The sequence below is a fragment of the Centroberyx gerrardi genome, chromosome 19 (genome assembly GCF_048128805.1).
Source record: "Centroberyx gerrardi isolate f3 chromosome 19, fCenGer3.hap1.cur.20231027, whole genome shotgun sequence".
NCBI classification, from domain to species: Eukaryota; Metazoa; Chordata; class Actinopteri; order Beryciformes; family Berycidae; genus Centroberyx; species Centroberyx gerrardi.
The window spans coordinates 2,476,716-2,498,348 of NC_136015.1; the positions used below are offsets into that span (position 1 = coordinate 2,476,716).

General features: G+C 39.9%; 1 protein-coding gene across 1 annotated transcript; it reads right to left on the reverse strand.

Moving 5' to 3' along the window:
• Positions 1–154: 154 nt before the first annotated feature.
• ddx39b (DEAD (Asp-Glu-Ala-Asp) box polypeptide 39B) lies at positions 155–21,587 on the reverse strand. Its single transcript, XM_071919144.2, has 11 exons — positions 21,522–21,587; positions 19,412–19,644; positions 18,745–18,872; positions 17,708–17,800; positions 17,415–17,598; positions 16,974–17,092; positions 13,388–13,519; positions 4,070–4,179; positions 3,323–3,467; positions 1,436–1,583; positions 155–666 (listed from the first exon to the last, which is right to left on the reverse strand). The coding sequence occupies exons 2-11, from the start codon at positions 19,632–19,634 to the stop codon at positions 650–652; spliced, it is 1,299 nt and encodes a 432-aa protein (XP_071775245.1). The 5' UTR covers positions 19,635–19,644; positions 21,522–21,587; the 3' UTR covers positions 155–649.
• Between the last annotated feature and the right edge of the window lie 46 nt (positions 21,588–21,633).

The following is a 21,633-nucleotide window of genomic DNA, read 5'->3' on the forward strand; positions in this document are numbered from 1 at the left end:
TATTTATATCCATAGCGAATAAAGAGCAAACAAATTGACATCACAGTCAAATATTTAGTGCATGTCAAACCAAACTGTACATTTTGTGAATTGAACTAAACACTTGCAGCAGGCTGAAGGAATCACACAGCTGGATCAAGAACGAGAGAGACAATTTATCAGCCAAAAAACATATTTTTTTTGATCCACACAGTACTGAACAGGATTTTGTCATTCCCTACACACATTTCCTCTTTTCAGTCCTAGGAACAACCTCTGGTAACAAGTAAACTTAGTTAACACATCTATAAAACAAGCTATCCGTGCTTCATAAGACAACAAAATAAAATATCAAAATTAAATATCCAGTGACAAGTACTGAGATTAGAAACTTAAGATAAATAAAACAAAATAACATCATTTAACAAACGGCAATGAAAAAGTCAGTTTTCAGAAATATCCTCACTTCTATCTGCAGAGGGTGCTACACCACAATCCCATGTCCGGTTTTATTCTTTCAAAAAGCAAATGATGTCATAGGATTAGGAAAATATTTGCTGTTTGACGTGTCCAATTTGATATAAAGACTTAAACTGCATCTATCATTAGTGTTAAATTGCAAATACAAAACAAAGTGTCTGCAAAATGCACAGAATCATCCGTCTTGTCTCTATCGTGTCGGTTCGACTGCAGGGAGAGAGACAAAATGAAGGTTAGTGGTGAGGTATTGGTTCACAGACCATTAAACACTTAAACACACGCTGAAACACTATTTATTTCCCCCCCAAGTGATACAAGCAATTAGAGTATCTGCAGGTTTCAGAAAGGCAAATTTAAGAGTTTTTAAGACCTTTTTACTGCTACCTGGAGTTGAATTTAATTTACCAATTTAACAACAACAAAAAAAGACAGCCTATTTCTGATTGAACAAATATGCAGAATAAGGAGACCAAGAAATTAAATGTTTACGGACATGAAGTCCACCATGTTTGTCATATTGTATTAACCCTGTTCTGTATTAATCTAAGAGTGGACAAGCATGTGGGTCAAACTTACTGCGACCAACTGGAAGTGCAGTAATGTAATACAACATAAGAAACTAAAACCAACACTACTGCCAGTCCAATTCACATGTTTTGGTGAAACTACACACGTCATGCCACTTACCTTATTTTCAAATTCTGCCTTTGAATAAATATCACTGAATGTAAAGAATCTGTCAATACCAATATCTACTTTTATAGCTGCATCAAAATAAACTTAAAGATATACCTGCATTGCATGGTGAAAAAAAGTAAGACCTATGTTTTAATGTATTAAAGACATTTTAATATATTGTAAGGCCTTAAATTTAGATAATTTAAGACATTTTTAAAGATGCTCGGATATCCTAAATTCCCACTTTACAACTGTAAGAGCCTTAAGATAATAAGCAGTAGTGAATGAAAGTGCTTACTGTAGGTGGAGATGTCGATCTCGTCGGGCAGCTCGCTGATGTTCACCTCGAAGCGATCCTGGACGTCGTTGAGAGTGCGAGCGTCGCCCTCATCGGACACGAAGGTGATGGCCAGGCCCTTGGTGCCAAACCTGCCTGCCCTGGCAACCTGGCGAACACATAGACCTCATTTACACCTGGCATTACAAAGCCATCTGTATCCTGATATGAAGTCTGGGTAATGAACAATCCAATCATGCCTGTGCATTTATAGCTAGCGTTTACATGCGTTCTGGTTGTCTGTATTCTGTCCACATTCTGTCATCCCTGAGACATATAGCCTACTCACCTCACTATGGCTGGGCTTTGAGAATTTCCAAATTGCCTAATTCACCGGAATCAATAAGCCACCGCACTAACGATACCTCTGATTGATCATTAATGTTGAAGAGCTGGATGCTTCTCCAGTGGCTGTGTGCTGTCAATCCCAAACAATGACTGAATGAATTTGTTATTATCTAATCTCCCTCATGTCAGTCGAAAACCACCAGCAAGTTTGTAAGTCAATATAACATACAGTGAGTTTGCAAGCACAGCTCCGTGGCAGCCTTCCTCAGAACAACAGAAGTTGCTGGAGATCGTTTCTTTAGAGTTCCAAAAACAGCAACAAAAAAAAAAAGACCATAAAATGACTCCAAACAGCTTGTGCAGCATAATACAATAGTTCTGAAACCAAATGATTGGACAGTGGGTCCAAGAGATTTTCCGCACTTGTTCTGCACCTTGCCAACAGTCACAACAGCAGCAAGCAGATGCTGCCTTCAAATGCTGTCGGAAATATTGTAATTACGGGTAGAGCACGACTGGATCACCCAATAAAGTGGCAAGTGGCAAGTACAAATGAGAAAGTCAAATTTTACATGATACCCAAGATGCCAAGATGTGATACTCTCACTCTTTGCTTAAGTTTTAGGTGTCACGTATAACTTTTAGCCAATAAACTCAAATTACAAACATCAATTACAAAACTGATGCAAATATTCTCCTCTTCATTCTGCCATTGCAGAACAAAGTAGTTCTCTACCACTTGGCTTCTATAATAGCCATCAGAAAAAGCTACTTTTGTTTCAGGGTCATTTCTTTTTTTTTGTATTTCTCACTAAAAGTACTTGAATATGCGTCGAGTTGTCTTTACGATTTTCAATCTTGGAACTACAAGCTTACAAGGAGCATTTGAAGGCACCAAGACTTCCACCAGATTGCTGTAGAGTGGCCAGGAACACCTGGATTATACTGCACAAGCTGTTTGGAGTAATTTTAGGGTAATTGTTTGCCGTTTTACAGAAATAGTCTCCAGCAACTTATAAGGAGAATCGAAAATAGCACTGGAGACGGTAAAATCCTAACGATACAGCCCGAGCATCTTGTGTTTTTGTGACTGGAAAACCATCGACCCAGCCGTCATGACCATGGACCTTCAGTACATCTCCTCTCCAGCCCTCACATCTGGAACTGAATCAGTTTTATAACACCTCTCTGAGCAGTGTATTTGATCACCCTGGATTTCACTGTTAAGTTTTGATTTGTCACTTCCTGTGTGGAGAAGTTTTCCCACCAGTGGCCATACTGACACCAGAATTTTATTTGGACAAATAGGGTGAATCTACAGTGTCTCAATTAGAGGGGATGGGACACTCTTCTCCATTGCAGCCCTACTTAAGACGGCTGGAATGTGACATAAAAATGTTACCTAGTACAGCTTTAACATGCACTTTACTTAACCGTATTAGATATCCAGATACAGATTTCATTTTAATACCAGGTGTAAATGGCCATTGACATAGCAGGGGTTAAATGGATGAATGTATTTGTGTATGTGTGTGTGGTGGGGAGGTGTTTAAGGCCTACCCTGTGTAGGTAAGTGTCCGAGTCTTCTGGCATGTCATAGTTAAAGGCGATGTTGACTCTCTCAATGTCCATCCCTCGACCAAACAGGTTGGTGGCCACCAGGATTCGCCTCTGGAAGTCCTTGAACTGCTGGTAGCGAGACAAACTAGAGGAGGCAATGAAGGGGAGGGCTGGAATTAGTGAACCTCTATAGTCCACCATAGCCTGCTATCTGCTAACAACAATAAAGAAGACTTCAATATACAAGACACAACCACTAATAATTTGATTTTGGCAGCAGATGAAGAAGTATAAGGTATATGGCAAATCATTTTATTCCAAACAATAAAAACCAAATGAAAATATTTTGTTATTCATGTGAAATAGTTGGAACAGCCTGATTAACACATTTAGCTAAAAGCATTTAAACTGCAGAGAATTTCACAGGGGTTCCCACCGTGGTCCTACTTAGCCATAAAACAGTTTTTCCTTCCTGGTTTGTTAATGCTGTTTTTCTAAAGGGGTAAACAGTCTGGTTTCCACTCCAGTGGGGCCAAAAACCACTATCTAATGCAATGAATGTGTGAAACAAGTAGGAAAATGACCTCTCCAGAGAATATTACCTGACATTCTAGAATACACCTCTCAACATTCCACGATATTCCATGACCATGCACATTTCAAATTTGTTAAGTGTTGGTCTGGAGTTTCAAAACATTTCTGTCTCTCTGAACATCTGATTTTCCTGGATCAGCTCAGTTCAGTTACCGTTCTTCCTGAGGCATCCCTCGATGGATGGCGATGGCAGGGAAGTTCTGCTCCACCAGCAGCTGAGCCAGAGCTACACAACGCTGTACAGACTTCACAAAGATTACCACCTGGAGAACAGCATAACGCACTCACTCAGCTGTTGCCATTTCTGTACTCAATTTGTGCATCCAAATGAGGAATTAATGGATTCTTAAATCTTATCCATGTTAACATGCTTACTGTAATAAGTACACAAATGCAAACAGGAAAATGGAAATGCACTAGAGTGTGAAAACACTGGCTTTCTCCAACTAATGCTGCATTCACATCACATGGAAAGGATAGTAGATATGAGTTTCCTACAAGAAAATATCATTCACCCCAGCTTTCAGCCAGTGAGTAGTATAGTATAGTATAGTAGAGAGTGGCTAAACTGGACAATGAGACACACCTACTCCCAATTAACCTTGCCCTATATACGTCTCCCAGTATGTGGAGAGGTGGCTGATCTACATGTGAAACATGCCAATCTGATTGAACCAGGGAAGCACAGCTGCACACCTATCCTGAAAAGGCTACTACTTTACAGACTGTCAAACTCAGCCCCAAGGGGGTATCAAGAGTGGTGGAAACACTGGTGGTGTTTAATTGATGTTGTGTTTTGTTGCAAATAAATTACAGGCAAGAACCAGAAGGAAGATCTCCAGTGTCCTTCTGGTCTAGAATGTTGACCGTTGTTGTCATAGTGGTATTGAAACCCTGGATCATGGAAGAACACGATACAGGAAAGATTGAGATTCTGCTGCTGCAAATTCTGTCCAACCTTGCCTGCCTGCAGGACAGCCAACTCAGCATGTTGCAGCAACAGCATCACACGCTGCATATCATGGTCACACCCAAGCCAAGGACCAGGCTCTCCTCAGAAGTTGCCACCCTGGACAATCTACCCTTGGTGGTTCCGCATCTTCCCCACTTTGCCTTATTGATGACCCAGATGCCTTTCTTGCTATCTTTGAGATACTGTAGATGTGGGTGGCCAGAGGACAAATGTTGTGTCTGACTGCTTCCCCTGCTCTCAGGGGAGGTGCAGCTTGCTCGAGTCCTCTCAAGACTACCAACAGATAAAGGCGACAATCCTGGACCGGCTTGGCCTCACACCGGACATCAACGGCGGTTCCAAGCATTGAGGATGCCGGCCTTCCCGTCACTCCCTGATGAGTACAAGCAGTGGCTGCAGGCAGAGGTCCTATGACCAGGTGATAAAAACTGATAGCCAACTGCCGCACTCTGACAAAGCACAGACAAACCCAGTTTTGTTTGGTTAGGGACAGATTGTACAGAGTGAGTTGTGACACTCAAAGAAACAAGGAAATAGCCCACTTGTTGGTTCCCAAAAGCCATTGGCACATGCTTTTCTCACCATAACCCGATGTCTGGTCACCTGGCCAGGATAAAACACTTAACGGTTAATGACCCGCTTCTAATGGCCGGACATTCACATGTGCATAGGTGGTGCGCCACCTGTCGTGAATGTCAGCTAGTCCCCAGCCACCCCAAAAGCCCCATTATGCCTACTCTCTTTAGTCGAGGTCCCTTTCAAAAGAATTGGCCAGTAAGCACCACCTCCGGACAGACAGGTTGGTGGATCACTTCAATAAAACACTTAAGGCAATGAGTAATGATTCTGAATAGGTTTATGCAATGAATAATGGATAAGTTCATGCACAAAGATAGCTGTAATTGGGATAAATGGCTGAACCTTCTTTTATTTGCAGTGGGGATTTCCCTCCCTTTGAGTTGCTGTACAGTTGCAAACCCAGAGGTGCCTTGGACATGATTAAAGAAAGCTGGGAGAGCAGTCATTACATTGTCATTTAGCAGACGCTTTTGTCCAAAGCGACTTACAGTAAGTGCATTTTGTCAACAGTAGCCAAACCAACTGTATATCACAGTCTTCATCAGCTAAGCCTTTAATAGGAATAAGTAGCATTTGTAGAGTTTTTATATTTGTTTTTATTAAGAGTAGAATGGGAAGAAGATTGTTACATGATGGTTATTTCAAGTGGGGTCCAGGTGTAACCTGAAGAGGTGAGTCTTCAGTCTCCAGCGAAAGATGGTTAATGATTCAGCCGTTCTGACAGAGTTTGTTCAACCATTGTGGTGCCAGGGATGACAAGAGTCAGGACTGGGATGAGCGAATGAGCCAGAGTTTGGAACCTGACCAGTGATTGTAGATACGGAGGGGTGGTTCGATGCACTGCCCTGTAGGCGAGTACCAGTGTCCTAAATTTGATGCGAGCAGAGATGGGAAGCCAGTGAAGTGACTAGAAGAGGAGAATGACGTAAGAGAATTTTGGTTGGTTGAACACCAGATGGGCTGCAGCATTCTGAATGCGCTGTAAAGGTCTGATGGCAGAGGCGGGTAGCCCGCACAGAAGAGCTTTGCAGTAGTCTAGGCGGGAGATGACAAATGCCTGGACCAGGAGTTGTGCCGCCAAACAAGAATGAGATTCAGTACATCCTGGACCTGCAAAAATCCATTCACTGTGTCAAACTGCATGAGAGAATTTGCTCCAGATGCAGGGACGTCAATAGCACCTGTGTAACAGAGGCAGACAGCTCAGACAATTTTCACCAGGAGATAAACCACTTGTATTACTGCCTACTTCCAGCTCTAAATTACTCACCAAGTGGCAAGGGCCGTTTGTGGTCAAATGGCAAGGGGGGAATGTGAATTATGAGGTAGTACGTTCAGACAGGGGCAATGCACTGCAGATTTACCACCTCAATCTTCTGAAAGCCTGGAGTGAGGTGGTCCCCGTTTCTCTGGCCATGATGCTAACTGAGAGAGGAGTTGGGACCGGAGGTACCAAAGTCATCCAATCCAGAACCTGTCCATAGTGATGACCATCTTCCCACCGGGCCAGAGAAAGGTTGCTAAGTAGCAGAACACTTTGTTTGATGTGTTTTTGCCTCTGCCAGGATGCACAAACCTCAAACACCACCACATTGAGACTCCTACTGGGGAGGTGGTGCGGACACAATGCTATTGTTTGCCTGAAAAGCGGTGCAGGTGGAATTGGAGGTGATGCTGAAAACAGGAGAAATAGAAAAGTCCCAAAGTGACTCGTGTTGCCCCATTGTGCAATGGGCAAGTTTGGTGCCTATACCATGCCCAGGGTTGATGAACTGCTGGATCTGTTGGGCACAGGTTGTTGTTTTTTCAACACTGGATTTAACCAAGGCCTACTGGTAGATTCCCTTGTTACCAGAATCCAAGAACAAGACAGCCTCCACTCCGTACAGTTTGTACCAATTTGGGGCACTCGCCACATTTCAAGGACTCATGGACAGGGAGCTGCACCCTCATGGCTCATATGCTGCTGCCTACTTAGACGACATCATCATCTATAGCGACAGCTGGCAGCAGCATATGCAGCATCTGAGGGCCATCATGGAGTTCTTGAGGAGGGCAGCGCTCACAGCCAACCCAAACGATTGGATGAGGGAGGTACAGTATCCAGGGTACCACGTGGGCTGCAGGCAAGTCCGCCCTCAGGTACATAAAATAGTAGCCATTGCGTCTTGCCTTTGGCCCAAGTCTGTAAGGTGGTTTCTGTGACTGGCTACTACAAGCGCTTCATCCCCAACTTCTCAAAACTGACCAGCCCACTGACCAACCTCACTTGGAAAGGAGTCTCAGATCCAGCCCACTGGACAGAGCAATGCCAAGTAGCATTTGAAAGAATGAAACAGGCCTTCTGTGGGGCAGCACTCCTGCATTCCCCTAACTTCTCTCTCCCTTTTGTCCTCCAGACCAATCCATCGAAAAATGAGCTGGGGACCGTTTTATCCCAGGAGGTAAAGCTGCAGCCAAAAGCTATCACAGTGGGAGGCTAAGTACCCGTCTCACTGAACCAAGAAAGCACACCTGTACGCCTAAGCCTAAAAAGGCTACTAACTTTACAGACTGTCAGACTCAGCCCCAACGGGAGGCAAGCTTGGCTGGGCAAGTGTGGCTGAAGCCCCAGTGGTGCTTAATGTTGTGTTTTGTTGCTGTTGTAAGTGCAAAATAAACTATGGGCAAGAACCACAAGAAACATCTCAAGTGTCCTTCCTGTTTTTTGGGGTTTTTTTTTGTATTTTATTTATTTTATTTTATTTTTTCTTTTTAATATGCTGAAATTTGCATAAGTTAAAGCATACATTAGACTATTCGAAAAATAAGTTCTGAAAAAAAGGGGTCTAGGAGTTAACAGGAAGAGCTGACGCACGTTACTCAATTTGGTTTTGGGAAAGATAAGGCGTTCATTCTCTTTGATAGAACGCACACTTTACCATGCAATGAGGAATGCATGGACAAGTAGAGTAAGCTACCCAAGCTTTAAGGTAGCAAATCAGGAAGTCACTTTTAGGTTTTATTATGCACTTAATTTGGGTCTGGTTGTTTTCACCCCCTTCTATGTTGTTTATATCCTACCTACTCTCCTCGAAGCAGTATATAGTACAGAACAAATAGAGTCACTAAATGATACAGGAAGTAAATACCCAAGATCATGCGTATACCTAGGACAACATAATATATCTATTTTATGAGTAACTTGAATATTATTTCTTTAAACGTTAACGGCCTCAATAACTGTATTAAGAAAAAAGTTTTTCAACAATTGAAGAAAGAAAAGGGAGATATAGTGTTTCTCCAAGAAACTCATCTGATACAAGAAGAACATAAAAAGCTAAGTAAAATAACAAATGCACAAGTATTCTCATCCTCATATAGCTCAGCAAGAAGGGGCGTTGCTACGATTATAAAAGCCCATATTCCCTTTGAAAAGATAAACTGTATACAGGATAAGGAAGGAAGATTTGTTTTGGTTGTGGGGAAAAATAGAGACAGCTGAAATATCTCTGATGAATGTTTACTACCCTCCAGATGAAGGGCCTGAATTCATGACTCAAGTGATAAAGTTAATAATGACACAAGGGAAAGGAATAATTATTATTGGCGGAGACTTTAAATTGGTCCTTAACCCCAATGTAGACTCAACAGCTGGAATACATAAGGCAGAAAAAACAGCTGCAATACTAAGGAGAATATGTGCAGAGACAGGATTAATAGATGTATGGAGAACATTACATCCGACAACCAAAGATTATACATATTACTCCGGTAGACATTCCACTTACAGTAGATTGGATTACTTCTTTATGTTTAAAAAAGATATCCCATTTATTAGTCAATGTGTTATTGGAACAATGACTTTATCAGATCATGCAACCGTCACCCTAAAGGTGAAGCTAAATTCTAAAAAAGGGAAACATCTATGGAGAATGAACAATTCCCTCCTGCAGGACTTGAAGTTTAAAGAAAAAATAAAAAAATGCACTAATGACTACTTTGAACTAAACGACACAGGGGAAATCAATGAGATCACCTTATGGGAAGGAGCAAAAGCTGTATTAAGAGGAGAAATAATAGCTTATGCATCTGCAAAGAAAAGACAGCGGGAGCAAGTTAAAAAGGAGCTTGAATTACAAATTAAACTCCTGGAGGATAAGCACAAACTTAACCCTAATACCACTATTACACAACTAAAAAAGAAACGATCAGAACTAGATAAATTGTTGATAGAAGAAATAGAGAGATCACTTATATTTACAAAACAAAAACATTACGACGGAGGACCAAACTCAATTAAAGTTCTGGCATATAAACTTAAGAAGCAAATTTGTAAATCCTACATTACTAAATTAAAAGATGATAATACTAAAATCATAATTGAGAAAGAGGAGATAGCGGAGGCATTCGCAAAATTTTATGAAAATTTATATAAGGACGAACTAGGAAAAATGGAGATAACAAAAATGGAATTGTATCTGGGAAAACTTAAACTAAAACAAGTCGCTTCACATCAGAATGCGTCCCTTATAAAAGCGATATCAATAGATGAAATATCAAGACAAATACAGAAACTTAAAAAGGGTAAGACTCCAGGGGACGATGGATATACAAATGAATTTTACCAAGAATTTAGGGAATTACTGACACCAATCCTACATAAAGTCTATAATTTTGCATTAGATTCGGGAACCTGGGCACCAACCTGGAACTCATCAGTAATCACAGTCATCCCTAAAGAAGACAAGGATTTAACTGAGTGCTCATCATACAGGCCAGTATCATTATTAAATACAGATCAAAAAATATTATCTTCAATAATAGCAGAGAGGTTAAAAGAAATAATGCCAAATATAATAAATAGAGACCAGTGTGGTTTTGTTATTAACAGGTACTTAGCTGATAATATAAGGCGTACTTTAAATATAATTGATCACTGTCAAAAAAATAAAAAAGATTTGCTGTTGCTAACAATCGATGCAGAAAAAGCATTCGATAGGGTACTTTGGCCCTATATTTTTAAGACAGCAAAAGCCTTTGGTTTTCATCCCAAATTCATCTCATGGTTACAATTAATGTACAAAAACCCTGTAGCACAAGTAAAGGTCAATGGTACCCTATCAAGACGTCTAAAAATACAGAAGGGAACCAGACAGGGAGATCCACTGTCCGGCCTGATTTTTGCCATGTGCATGGAACCTCTGGCTGAAGCAGTGAGACAGCAGAACCACATTAAAGGAGTAACAATAGGACAAGAGGACCATAAGTTCGCACTGTACGCCGATGATGTTATCATGTATATAACATCACCTGAAACCTCACTACCTGCCTTAAAGGAAACAATAAAAGAATATAGTGAATTCTCAGGATATAAATTAAATGAAACTAAATGCGAATCAATAACCACTGGTAATGAATTAACGCAGATGGCTAAGAATAATTTCAAGTTAAAATGGAATCAGAACAAAATAAAATATTTGGGAATTTTTATTCACAAGGACTTGAACGAAATGTATGAAATTAATTATCAGCCTTTAGAAGACAAAATCAAAACATGAACTTAATAGGTGGAAAATGATACCAGAATCCATTTTTTGCCGAGTAGATACAATCAAAATGATGATCCTCCCACAGTTTCTCTTCCTGTTTCAGACCTTACCAATTCCAATTCCTACAGCATCTTTTAAACGGTGGAATAGATTAATAACTAACTTTCTCTGGAATAACAAAAGGAAAAGAATAAAATTCAATAAATTAATCAAAGCAAAAGAATGTGGTGGTTTAGCCATTCCTAACCTGCAAAGCTATTTTAATGCAACACAAATAAACACAATAATGATATGGTCAAAGGACAGAGCAGAAGCAAAGTGGCTATCGATTGAGAAAGAATCCATACCAATATCCATAAAAACATTACCGTATATAGACAAAAAGGATTATTCACAAATCAAAGGACTAAACAGATGGGTAGATAATACACTAAAAAGCTGGAAAAATATATGTAGAATCCACAAAATAAATAATCTGGTATACTTCCGAGAAATGGCATGGGATCCCCAATTTGAACCAAACAGAACGGATAACATACTGCAACTATGGGCATCAAAAGGATTAAAAACATATTCACAAATGCTGACCAACAATACCGTAAACTCATTTCAGTCATTAGTCTCTAGTTATGATTTGGCACAAAGTAATTTTTATAAATATCTGCAAGTAAGGACTTATCTTTCAAAATTTTTAAAAAACCAAACTAGTAAAGAAATGCACCCTTTAATTAGCTTTCTGATTAAAAACCATAACAAGGTAATCAAAAACTCTCTGTCAAAAATATATAAAACTCTTGAGAACAATAATGGCATTCAAAAATTCAAAAGGTAACAAAAATGGATCTCCGAAATAGGACATCAGCTGAATGAAGAAGATTGGAAGTAAGTATGCAGAGAAATTCATAAAACAACAAATTCTAAATATTGTAGGGAATTTGCATGGAAATTATATACTAGATTCTTTCTTACTCCAAATGTACATTCAAAAATTAACACATCAATGAAATCAGACTGCTGGAGAAAATGCGGTGAGACAAAGGCAAACCACTCGCACATTTTCTTTTTCTGCCCCGTTTTAAAATCATTTTGGCATTTAGTCATAGCGGGTATTATGGGTATTTTTAATATGAAAAAAACAATCAACCCTATATATATTATTCTTGGAAAATCACCACCAGAGCTAATGCAGGAAACGGACCAGTACCTATATAGAATACTGAGAATCGCAGCCCTGAAGCAAATAACTAGGAATTGGCTAAAACCCGCAAGTCCATCAGTTCAAAGATGGAAAGTAACGATACAGGAAATCTCAGAAATGGAGAGAATAACTTATAGAATTAGAAATGAAGAGACAGAGTATAAAAGACGTTGGTTTAAGTGGATGAGATATGAGGCCATCAATTAATTAAAAGAATTTACAAAAGGACAGAGGCAGATCTTGGGAAAACAAATAATCATAGACATACTCAGTGAACACATCTTAGAGGAGTAGATACATACACACATACACCTTTTTCTTCTCGTTTGTTTGTCCTGGTTATCTTTAGTTAGTATAATTAACAACCTTTTTAGTTAATTTATATAAGTGAGTGTAGATATATCCGTATGCGTGTATGAAGCTATGTATGTACATATAAATATTTGTGTGCACACGTGTGTATAGGTATGTATGTGTATATATGGATGAATATGTAATTACTCTTGTTTCTTTTTTTTTCTTTTCTTCTGTGTGTATCACCGGGTGTATAAAATACAAAAAATGGAAAAAAGAAAAAATTGCAAGGACATGAAAATATATTAGACATCTTGTGGTTGTACTGATTTATGAATTAATTGCAATAAAAGTATGAAAAAAAAAGTGTCCTTCCTGTCTAGAACAAAGATCATTGTCAAATCGGGGTTTGGCGATGGGTCCTGATTTCTCAGACTTTCTGAATTCTGATGTCACCAAAAAGGAAATACCTGTGGTCAAGTGTAGGGAATAATATATTCATTTCAAATAAAACCAATAAAATTAACAAATTTCATCATATAGGTCACATTTGTAATTGGAAGTCTTATGTATCAAATGCTATGGCTGGACACAACTACTTGCTAGATTTTTGGTTTGTGGTTAACACTGCAATATTTAGTTTGCTGTAAAACATGAACTCACATGTATCAGCATATGTGTTGATTGTGAAAAAGCTGATCAGCAGCAACCAAAATCTACAGAGAACTTCAATCATGGCATTTTGACAGCTTTAAATTCAATTGTATGTGTGAACTCTCCCAAGTCGTTGCAACGATTATTCCCCGTGACGTGAATACAGCATAAATCAGAACTCTCTTTCCTAACTCTTCCACAACTTCCTGTCACCCCATGGATATAAAATAGATTAATAGTACCTGATTGAACTCCAGCACATCCAACAGGTCAAAAAGCTTCCTGTTCTTCTCGTTGTCCTTCAGCTTGACGTAATACTGCTGCAGCCCGTGGAGTGTCAGCTTGGTCTCGTCATCCACAAAGATTTCCATTGGCTGGAGCAGGCAGGAGTTGGAAAGGGTTAAGGGGGAATGAGAAGATGGGAGGAAGGATATGGACGTGGGAGAAAGGGAATGTGGAGGTGTGGTTTATGTAAGTAGGTTAGACAGGGTGATATCCAGGAGGAGGAGATGGTTCAGGTATCAGGCAATGAGGTCATTTTTGCGGGGTAAATTAGCAGGGATATACAAGAGTTTGAGATGCATGAAGTACAGGTTATAGGGAGAAATGTATAAAACAAGGAATGGTCCCATGTGGCAGCAGTTGAGGTGAGAGGGCGAAATGAAAGAGGACATAGAAAAGAGTAAGAGAAAGTGCCAGGATACCCGTGGAGGACAGGTAACAGAGGAGATAGAAAGACAGAAGGGTTTGGGGGTGGGGAGGGTAGTTAGGAGGAAACCCATCCCTCCCAAAAACACAAGTGTCAACATCCCACAACCTCACACATACACATACACACACACAAACACACCCAACCACCATAAAGACACTAAACAGATTGGGCCTAATGCAGAGGAGATTAAAACGACAACGCAATAAATCTACTGCAAATTCTTCTTTCTATTCCTCACAAAATGAGACATCCTGTTCCCTGTGATTACTACAGCTGCTACGGCTAAGATTAGATCGATACAAGTTCACAGCACACACCCAAACAGACGCATCAATCCTCGCACTAATTTCTGTCTGCCTCTTGAAGGTATGTCTAATTAAAGAATGAGGGAAACCTTCTCAATAAAACAAAAACAGCATAAATCTGGAGCTGCTATATTCTAACAACATGTGGAATTATCGGTCGAAAACGCGGAATCAGTCTTACAGAGCTTCAACTGATCCTTGTTTATCATAATACTAAAATGCTAACACTATATATAAAATGCACAACTTGAAATGTAACAGAAACATGGTTCAAACCACTATGTTGCTGAGACACAATCAACACACTTAATCCACTCATTCATTAGTCCACTCCAATCATTCTCAGTCAAGTCAGTCAGTCAAGTTTTTTTAGTGAATACTTTAAAAAAATGTTTTATGTTATTTGTGTGTGTAATATATTATGTGTGTCAATAGTATTGTTCAAACTATAGTAAGGTAGCTTATGTGTACATACAGTATGCGTTTTGTGATATGAGTAATGACAAAATATCTACTAAATTGTCTAATTTCATTTTAGGAGTGTTGGGTGGACTCCAACATTTTTCCTGAGGCATCTACAGTATACAGTTGTTTACAGCAATCAGTCCAACTGAGTCTATTCAGATTGATTTTAATCTCTTCATCCGCTGATGTTCTTTTTCTTGATATTCTAGCAACCATGGTAAATGGAATATTTTTTCCAGTACACATACTTGCTCTCTTAATTTTTATTCTTTATGATCTCATCATTTGCCTACTCCATTCTTTCAGATATTATAGCTTGCTACTATCACTTCTTATTTCTTCACACTACATTTTTCCTGTCTTCTGCTAAGTGCCACTATCTTAGAGAAGCTTCATGTCTGCCATCAGTTGGACACAGTGTGACGCCTGGACTGTAGGCCAAAAGATTGCTTCAATTTTCCTTTGCAAGCTGGAGCTGGGGTGCCTACTAGGTTATTAGTCTATCTCGAGGCAGTTATTTCAACTCCATTTAAGTAGACTCGGCTGACAAAGAGGTTATAGCGCCGTTCTGGCAAGACTGGCGGACTCAGGCAATTTCAGTGCACTGTTCACTTTGTTGGAAAAGTAATTAACTGCAGAAGCCCCAAGAGCTGGTCGTGGTGTGGTTCACCCTCAGGGGCTCAGCTCTGTCAGTCTTCCTACAAGCAGCCTAGCCATGGTCATTTTATTTGTTTGAGCTTATTTGTGATAATGCTTTATATTTTCTTATTAGCTTTTCTCTCCTTGGAGGGATTTGTACATTACCCAACGTTACAGCTCAAGGAAGACCTTGCCTATTAACTACAGGGCTTATGAGAAACCTGGAGCAGAGATTTGGTTTCCCTGCCAAGATAATAGAGCTTTCCTTCATAACGAAACCTGACAGTTCAGCTATTATGACTAATAGTTTTTGCTCTGCAAAATTACATGATTATCTAGAGGCTACATGTTTTTGTTTGATTACGTTATTTCATAAATGACAATGCAAAGGTTTGATGGTATCAGTGCTAAAGCAGTGAGGGCAAGGTGGTCCTGCTCCCTGTGTTACTTCCGGTACACTGCAGTTTAAAATAGCTCTTATCTGGATACTTAAATCATGATGTGGACAAACTGTACCCTAAATTTGTTGAGTAAGCAATGCCAAATAATGAACTTTGTGTATCTTTATTTCTAGAGCAGTGGGGACAATGTTCTAGCAGTGGAGAGCTGAATGCGTCGAGCAGCAGTCCTTTAACTCTTTCAGCCTGGCCTCAAAATGAGGAATTTAGTCAGGGAGCCAGGGAGACGAGCTCATGGTTGCCTTTCGCCATGTGGGCAACCAGAACAGGTAAACCTGCAGCCCATTATGACTCCTGACCAAAAGCCAAGAGTGTAGTGATGTTAAATGACACATTATTTGCATAGCGAATGTGCCATATTGTAATTTGAACTTAAAGCTACAATATGCAACTTTTTGACATTAAAATATCAATGAATTAATAGGATACATTATACGTTATCAGTCTGTGACCCTGTGTGTTAATGCCTAAATAGGTCTGCCTGAAATTGTCTTTTCAATGATTTTGGGGACATCTTGGGGTGAATACCATTTGCTGTAGGTGTGTCGAATGGACGTGGCCAGTGGTGAGCTGGTTGTGGCTATCAAGATGAGGCTAGCAGCCACAGAGCAAGGAAGTCATAGCAACAACAACAATGGAGTAAAGCAGTAAGAAAAGAAAGAACTGCAAAGCTAAACGTTCAAAAACACTGTGAACATCAGCATTGCTTTTTTAACTGCAGATTGTCTGTGTTCGACGTCTGCTTCTCCAATGCCTCTGGTGGATTTACGGATGCCTGTTATCTCAGCCTCAGGCTAGAGGCCGTTTCAAGGTAGGTAGTCATCAAGAAGTGACAAGTGTTGGGGCTGGAACCTGACCAACTCAGGGGGAGGAGGGCGGGACTAACAATACACGTCCTGCCTCAAGGCGAAAAGTTGCATATTGTAGCTTTAAGTCAGGCAGAACAAAGGAACTGCAGGGTTTTTTCAGGCTGAGTGAGCGACCAAGCGTTGGCCATTCACTGCATTAAAGGGCCATGACATGACAGTGGGTTGACGTTTCCCCACATTCCCCAATCATTGACGAGGCCGGTTGGAGTATGGAGAGAAATTTCTTTCTCGCTCGTAACTTGGATTCATGGAGGTCGTAAGGCAACATCGACTCTGTGCCCCCCCACTCCAGCGGGCGTGGCAGAACAGGGGGAGGAGTAGTGGAGGTGTGCAGGGAGCAACAAGAGGCATTGTGGATGCAAGAAGAGAGGTGTAATTACATCTTGCATGAACTTTCTGCAGACGGGACGAATCTCTTTACTCAGGGTGGCACTGAACATCATGACCTGCTTCTCATGGGGAGTCATACGGAAAATCTCCTGGACGTCTCTGCGCATGTCTGAATGAGGTGGAGAGAACGGTGATTCAGGTCAGTGTTCGCTCAGTTACGGCCATACAAAGTGAATTAGTAGACAGAAAGTAAATAAGGAATGACATGGGAAATTAAAAGAAAAACTCCACCCCTCTCACACTGTTATTTGTCATTTGTGATGTTCAATGCATTCCAGGAGTTATTACGTTTGGCCAGTAATCCAAGGGAATAAGAAAAATACTCCACCAAACAACATGCAAGGTACATCACCAATAGTTGTTTTTTAACAGTGTTAAAGTTTTCTAGGGTGGATAAATATGGGGATATATGGGAGGGCATATTTACTCACCAAGCTGCTCGAGCATCTTGTCACACTCGTCCAGGATGAAATGTTTGATATGACGCAGGTTGAGTGTCTTGTTGCGAGTCAGTGCCAAGATCCGGCCCGGCGTTCCCACCACCACGTGAGGACACTCCCTCTTCAGCACCTCCTCATCCTTCTTAATAGAAAGACCTCCAAAGAACACTGCCACCTGGAGGCAAACGTAGGCATACAATGAGTTATAAGGACTAACCAAGAAGCAGGGAGGCAGTTCCCTGGAATAGTAAAGATGAGGAGGATCATCAGTTCACAGTGTTTACCTTGACAGTGGGCATGTACTTGGAAAATCTCTCATACTCCTTGCTGATCTGAAAGGCCAGCTCTCTGGTATGGCACATCACCAGGACAGATACCTACAGCAAGAGAAGGGGGTGAGTGGAATGACAGTGGCACGCAAAATTAATGGACTCAAGCAATTCTTGTGAATTAATACATGTTTTTAAGCAAAATTTCCTCAAGTAAGTAAGTAGTTAATCAAGTACTGTGCTGCTTATGAAGACTAGTGTGCATGTATATGAACCGCTGGGTTTGTAATCCAGTTTTATAGTGAAGTAAGGTTAGGTAGTCCACTTAGTTGTGTTTGTCTTCTTTACCAGCCATTTTGGCAGAGAACCATCCATTGCTCAGAGGTTGCTTTATATTCTAAAAAAAATGAGTTTGCTGGTAAAATAGTAAAAGTGTCTGGAGATTTGGATTTTCTGGTGATGACAGATGGTGAAAGGCCGATGGAAATTTAGAAAATTCTAAATTATATATTATGTTATTGGATAAAAAGTAGGGTAATTTTTATTTTCATCTGTGTTGTTTTATAGCGTCATGTGATATAAACAGCAACAATATAAACAGTCCGCTGGTAATAGTAGCCTATACTGAATTATCACTTGTACAGTATGCAGTACAAACTTACATACTGAAGTATATAGTGTGTAGTAGGTTAGTATCCGGTTCCAAACACAGGGTAAGGGTGCAAATTTTACTGAAATAAGTGGTGCTTGGTGTATTAGATGTATGCTGAATTTAAGAATGGATCCTAATGATTTGGAAAGGTACCTGTAAGTACCTGTACCTGTAAGTGCAACTTAACATTTCAAATGTATATGTTTAACCATTTACCACACAGGTGTTTTGATGGATTTAAGGTCATGCAATGCTGATAATCTGGACCGAGGTTCCTACTTGGAATTCCAACTTGAAGGGCTGTTCCATTGCAATTTTCTTAGTAGGAAGTCAGAATTTATAACTTTCCAACATCTCTGCAAGGAAGCATTAGCTGTTGGGTGTTGGCAGGGAGGATTACCTGTCCAGTGACGGGCTCCAGCTGCTGCAGTGTAGCCAGAACAAACACTGCCGTCTTCCCCATCCCAGACTTGGCCTGACATAGCACATCCATACCAAGGATTGCCTGAGGGATGCACTCATGCTGAACTGCAAGAAATACATGAAAACATTTTGTTTTATGAAAAAAATAATAATAATACAATGTAGCAATTGATAAGTCTCTGAAATGAGAATTGATAATAGTTTGATAATGGTAACCCTGCTCTGTATTCATCTAAGAGTGGACATGCATGTGGGTCAAACTTACTGTGACCAACTGGAAGTGCAGTAATGTAATACAGCATAAGAAAATAAACCAACACTACTGCATGATTTTAGATAATTTAGACTTTTTCAGACTTTTTACTTGTGCTTGGAAGTTCTTTAGGTTGGCATTTAAACAGAACTGTACTGGTTTGTCATCTTTAACACTAGAAACATCAAGCCATAGTCACTTGATAGCGTTTGAATTTTACAACTGAAACATCTCCACTTTGAAAATGTCCCTCCATGACTTTCCCCAACACAACATTCTGTCCAAACCAGCATTGTTAGATTTTCAAAATAAGGCAAGGGAATAGTCATTCTGATTATATTTACCCGTTTGTCAGTTTGTTGGCTTTTCTCATGTTAAATCGGCTACTCACCCTCAGATGGATGCTCAAATCCACAGTCCACTATGGCCCTGAGCAGCTCCGGCTTCAAGAGGAAGTCTCTGAATCCAGAGGAGTGGATGGACACGTAGGAGCCCTTCACGCCTTCCTTCCTCATGGACATGGCGTCCGTGCCCCCCACGTCCCCCACCCCCGTTGCCTCCACCTCGTCCTCCTCATAATCCAACAGCTCATTCTCCACGTCGTTCTCAGTCATCCTGACCAAGCTGCAAAGGTGCCGTCAGTATACTAGTCAGAGGTATAGTCTTTTTTTTTTTTTTACTTGTGTTTATATTAGGGAAGGGAGAATATATAGAAATTCAATACATTGCAATACAAAAATGTGTCAATATGTATCGTGGGCCAGAAAAATGAAATGTGATATTAGCTACATTTTATTCTGCTGTAGTAATCTCAAATGACATGGTTTGTCCATCACAATTTCACAAGCTCTCCATCCAAATGATCTTATTTACACTTTGTAATAACATTTTTAAATTGTTGCTTACACTAGCAAGCCAGTACTACTGCTAGAAAGATTTGTCAGAAAAATAAACATAATTCAGCAGTCATACTTTGTTGTCATTCAACTTTTATTTATTACATTGTATCGTGGTAGTATTGAATTGTGAACCCTAAATCACGTATCGAATCGTATTGTGAGATAAACATTTCGTCTAGTTTATATGTGCAAATTTACAGCTCTGGAAAAAATTAAGAGACCACCCCATAGTTTCTGAATATCTGTATTTTTCTATGGCAGCATTTCCCAAACCTCTCTTGGAGACAGCCAAGCCCTTCCCTGTATTTGTTAAATTCCACTTCCAGCACATCCGATTCAACTTAATGAGGTATTGGTTAGGTATTGGTTGAGCTGCCAAAGCGCATCAAAGCTGTAATAAAGAATCAGGGTTAATCCACCAAATATTGATTGTTGAACCCTTCCTAAATTAAGACATTGTTATTTTTATGATTTATGTATGGGTATAAATTTGTTTAGTCTGTATTATTCAATGTATGAGGTTGTGTATTCTTGGTATTTTGACCTGTTGTCATTTTTGGCAAATAAGTGTTCTGAATGAGACTATTTTGTTTGAAATTACAATCAAATGTGGTCAGCAGTTCATAAAAGAACATCAAAAGTTACATTTAACACACACATACCCATAAACTAAACTAAAATTTGGATTTATTTATTTTTCCAGAGTTGTACATTTAGATGTGGTTCTCAACGTGGGGTCCGGGGACCACCAGGGGTCCTTGAGATTCCAGCAAGTCCCCAGCAAATTGAAAAACTGTTAAACTTCACCGTTATTTAATTTACAAGAAGTTAACACAATTAGAGAATGTAGAAGAATGACTATTTTGATCATAGTTTCACTGTTATCTCTCTACCTACAATAAAGAAAGTCATGGAATTCTGGACAAAATCATATCTAATAATAAAAATATTCTCAGATTTGAGTCCGAAAGACAAAATATCATCAAATGGGGGTCTGTAGCTCTTATGTGGACTAAATTAGGGGTCCTTGATACGAAAAAGGTTGAGAATCGCTGGATAGTACACAGCACTGTAGGGGGGCGGGGCATGTTATAACATGCTATGTTCCGTTGTCTTTCTTATGGAGAGAATGTCACGCCAAACTCCATTAAAAATGTGCCAATGTAATCTTGCCTTACTTATTTGGAGACGTACACACTCGGTAGCATAACACTTAAGACATTTTATTAATCATTAGGATCCAGTATTCAATTTGACATCCACCCTTACACCAAATATATCTGAAGTTAACGATTTCTCCCTACAACGTATCACTATCGGAGCAATGCGTTAGTTAGTTAATGCAAAGGACGGATTTCTAATCTTAATGGCAGTGTGTGTACTATCAAACAGACATGACAGAGTCGTACATCAGTACACCTGCCAAGACCAAAACATCTGACTAGCTAGCTGCCGTTAGCTGGGACGCTAGCAAGCAGCTCGCCAACTCGACTACTGTACTAGTTCACCACTCACATTTCAACTTTAAAAAACGCTCATAAATAAATTACCGACGGTACTGTACATGCTTTAAGTTGTAATTTATTTTTTCCCGTAACCTACCTTAATTTTGACAGATCAATATGAACCACGGTGTCCGTTCAAAGTGAAGCGCTATCGTATCGCAAGACGTCATAGGCTCACGACCGTAAGGAGTTGAAGGACCCCAAAGTGT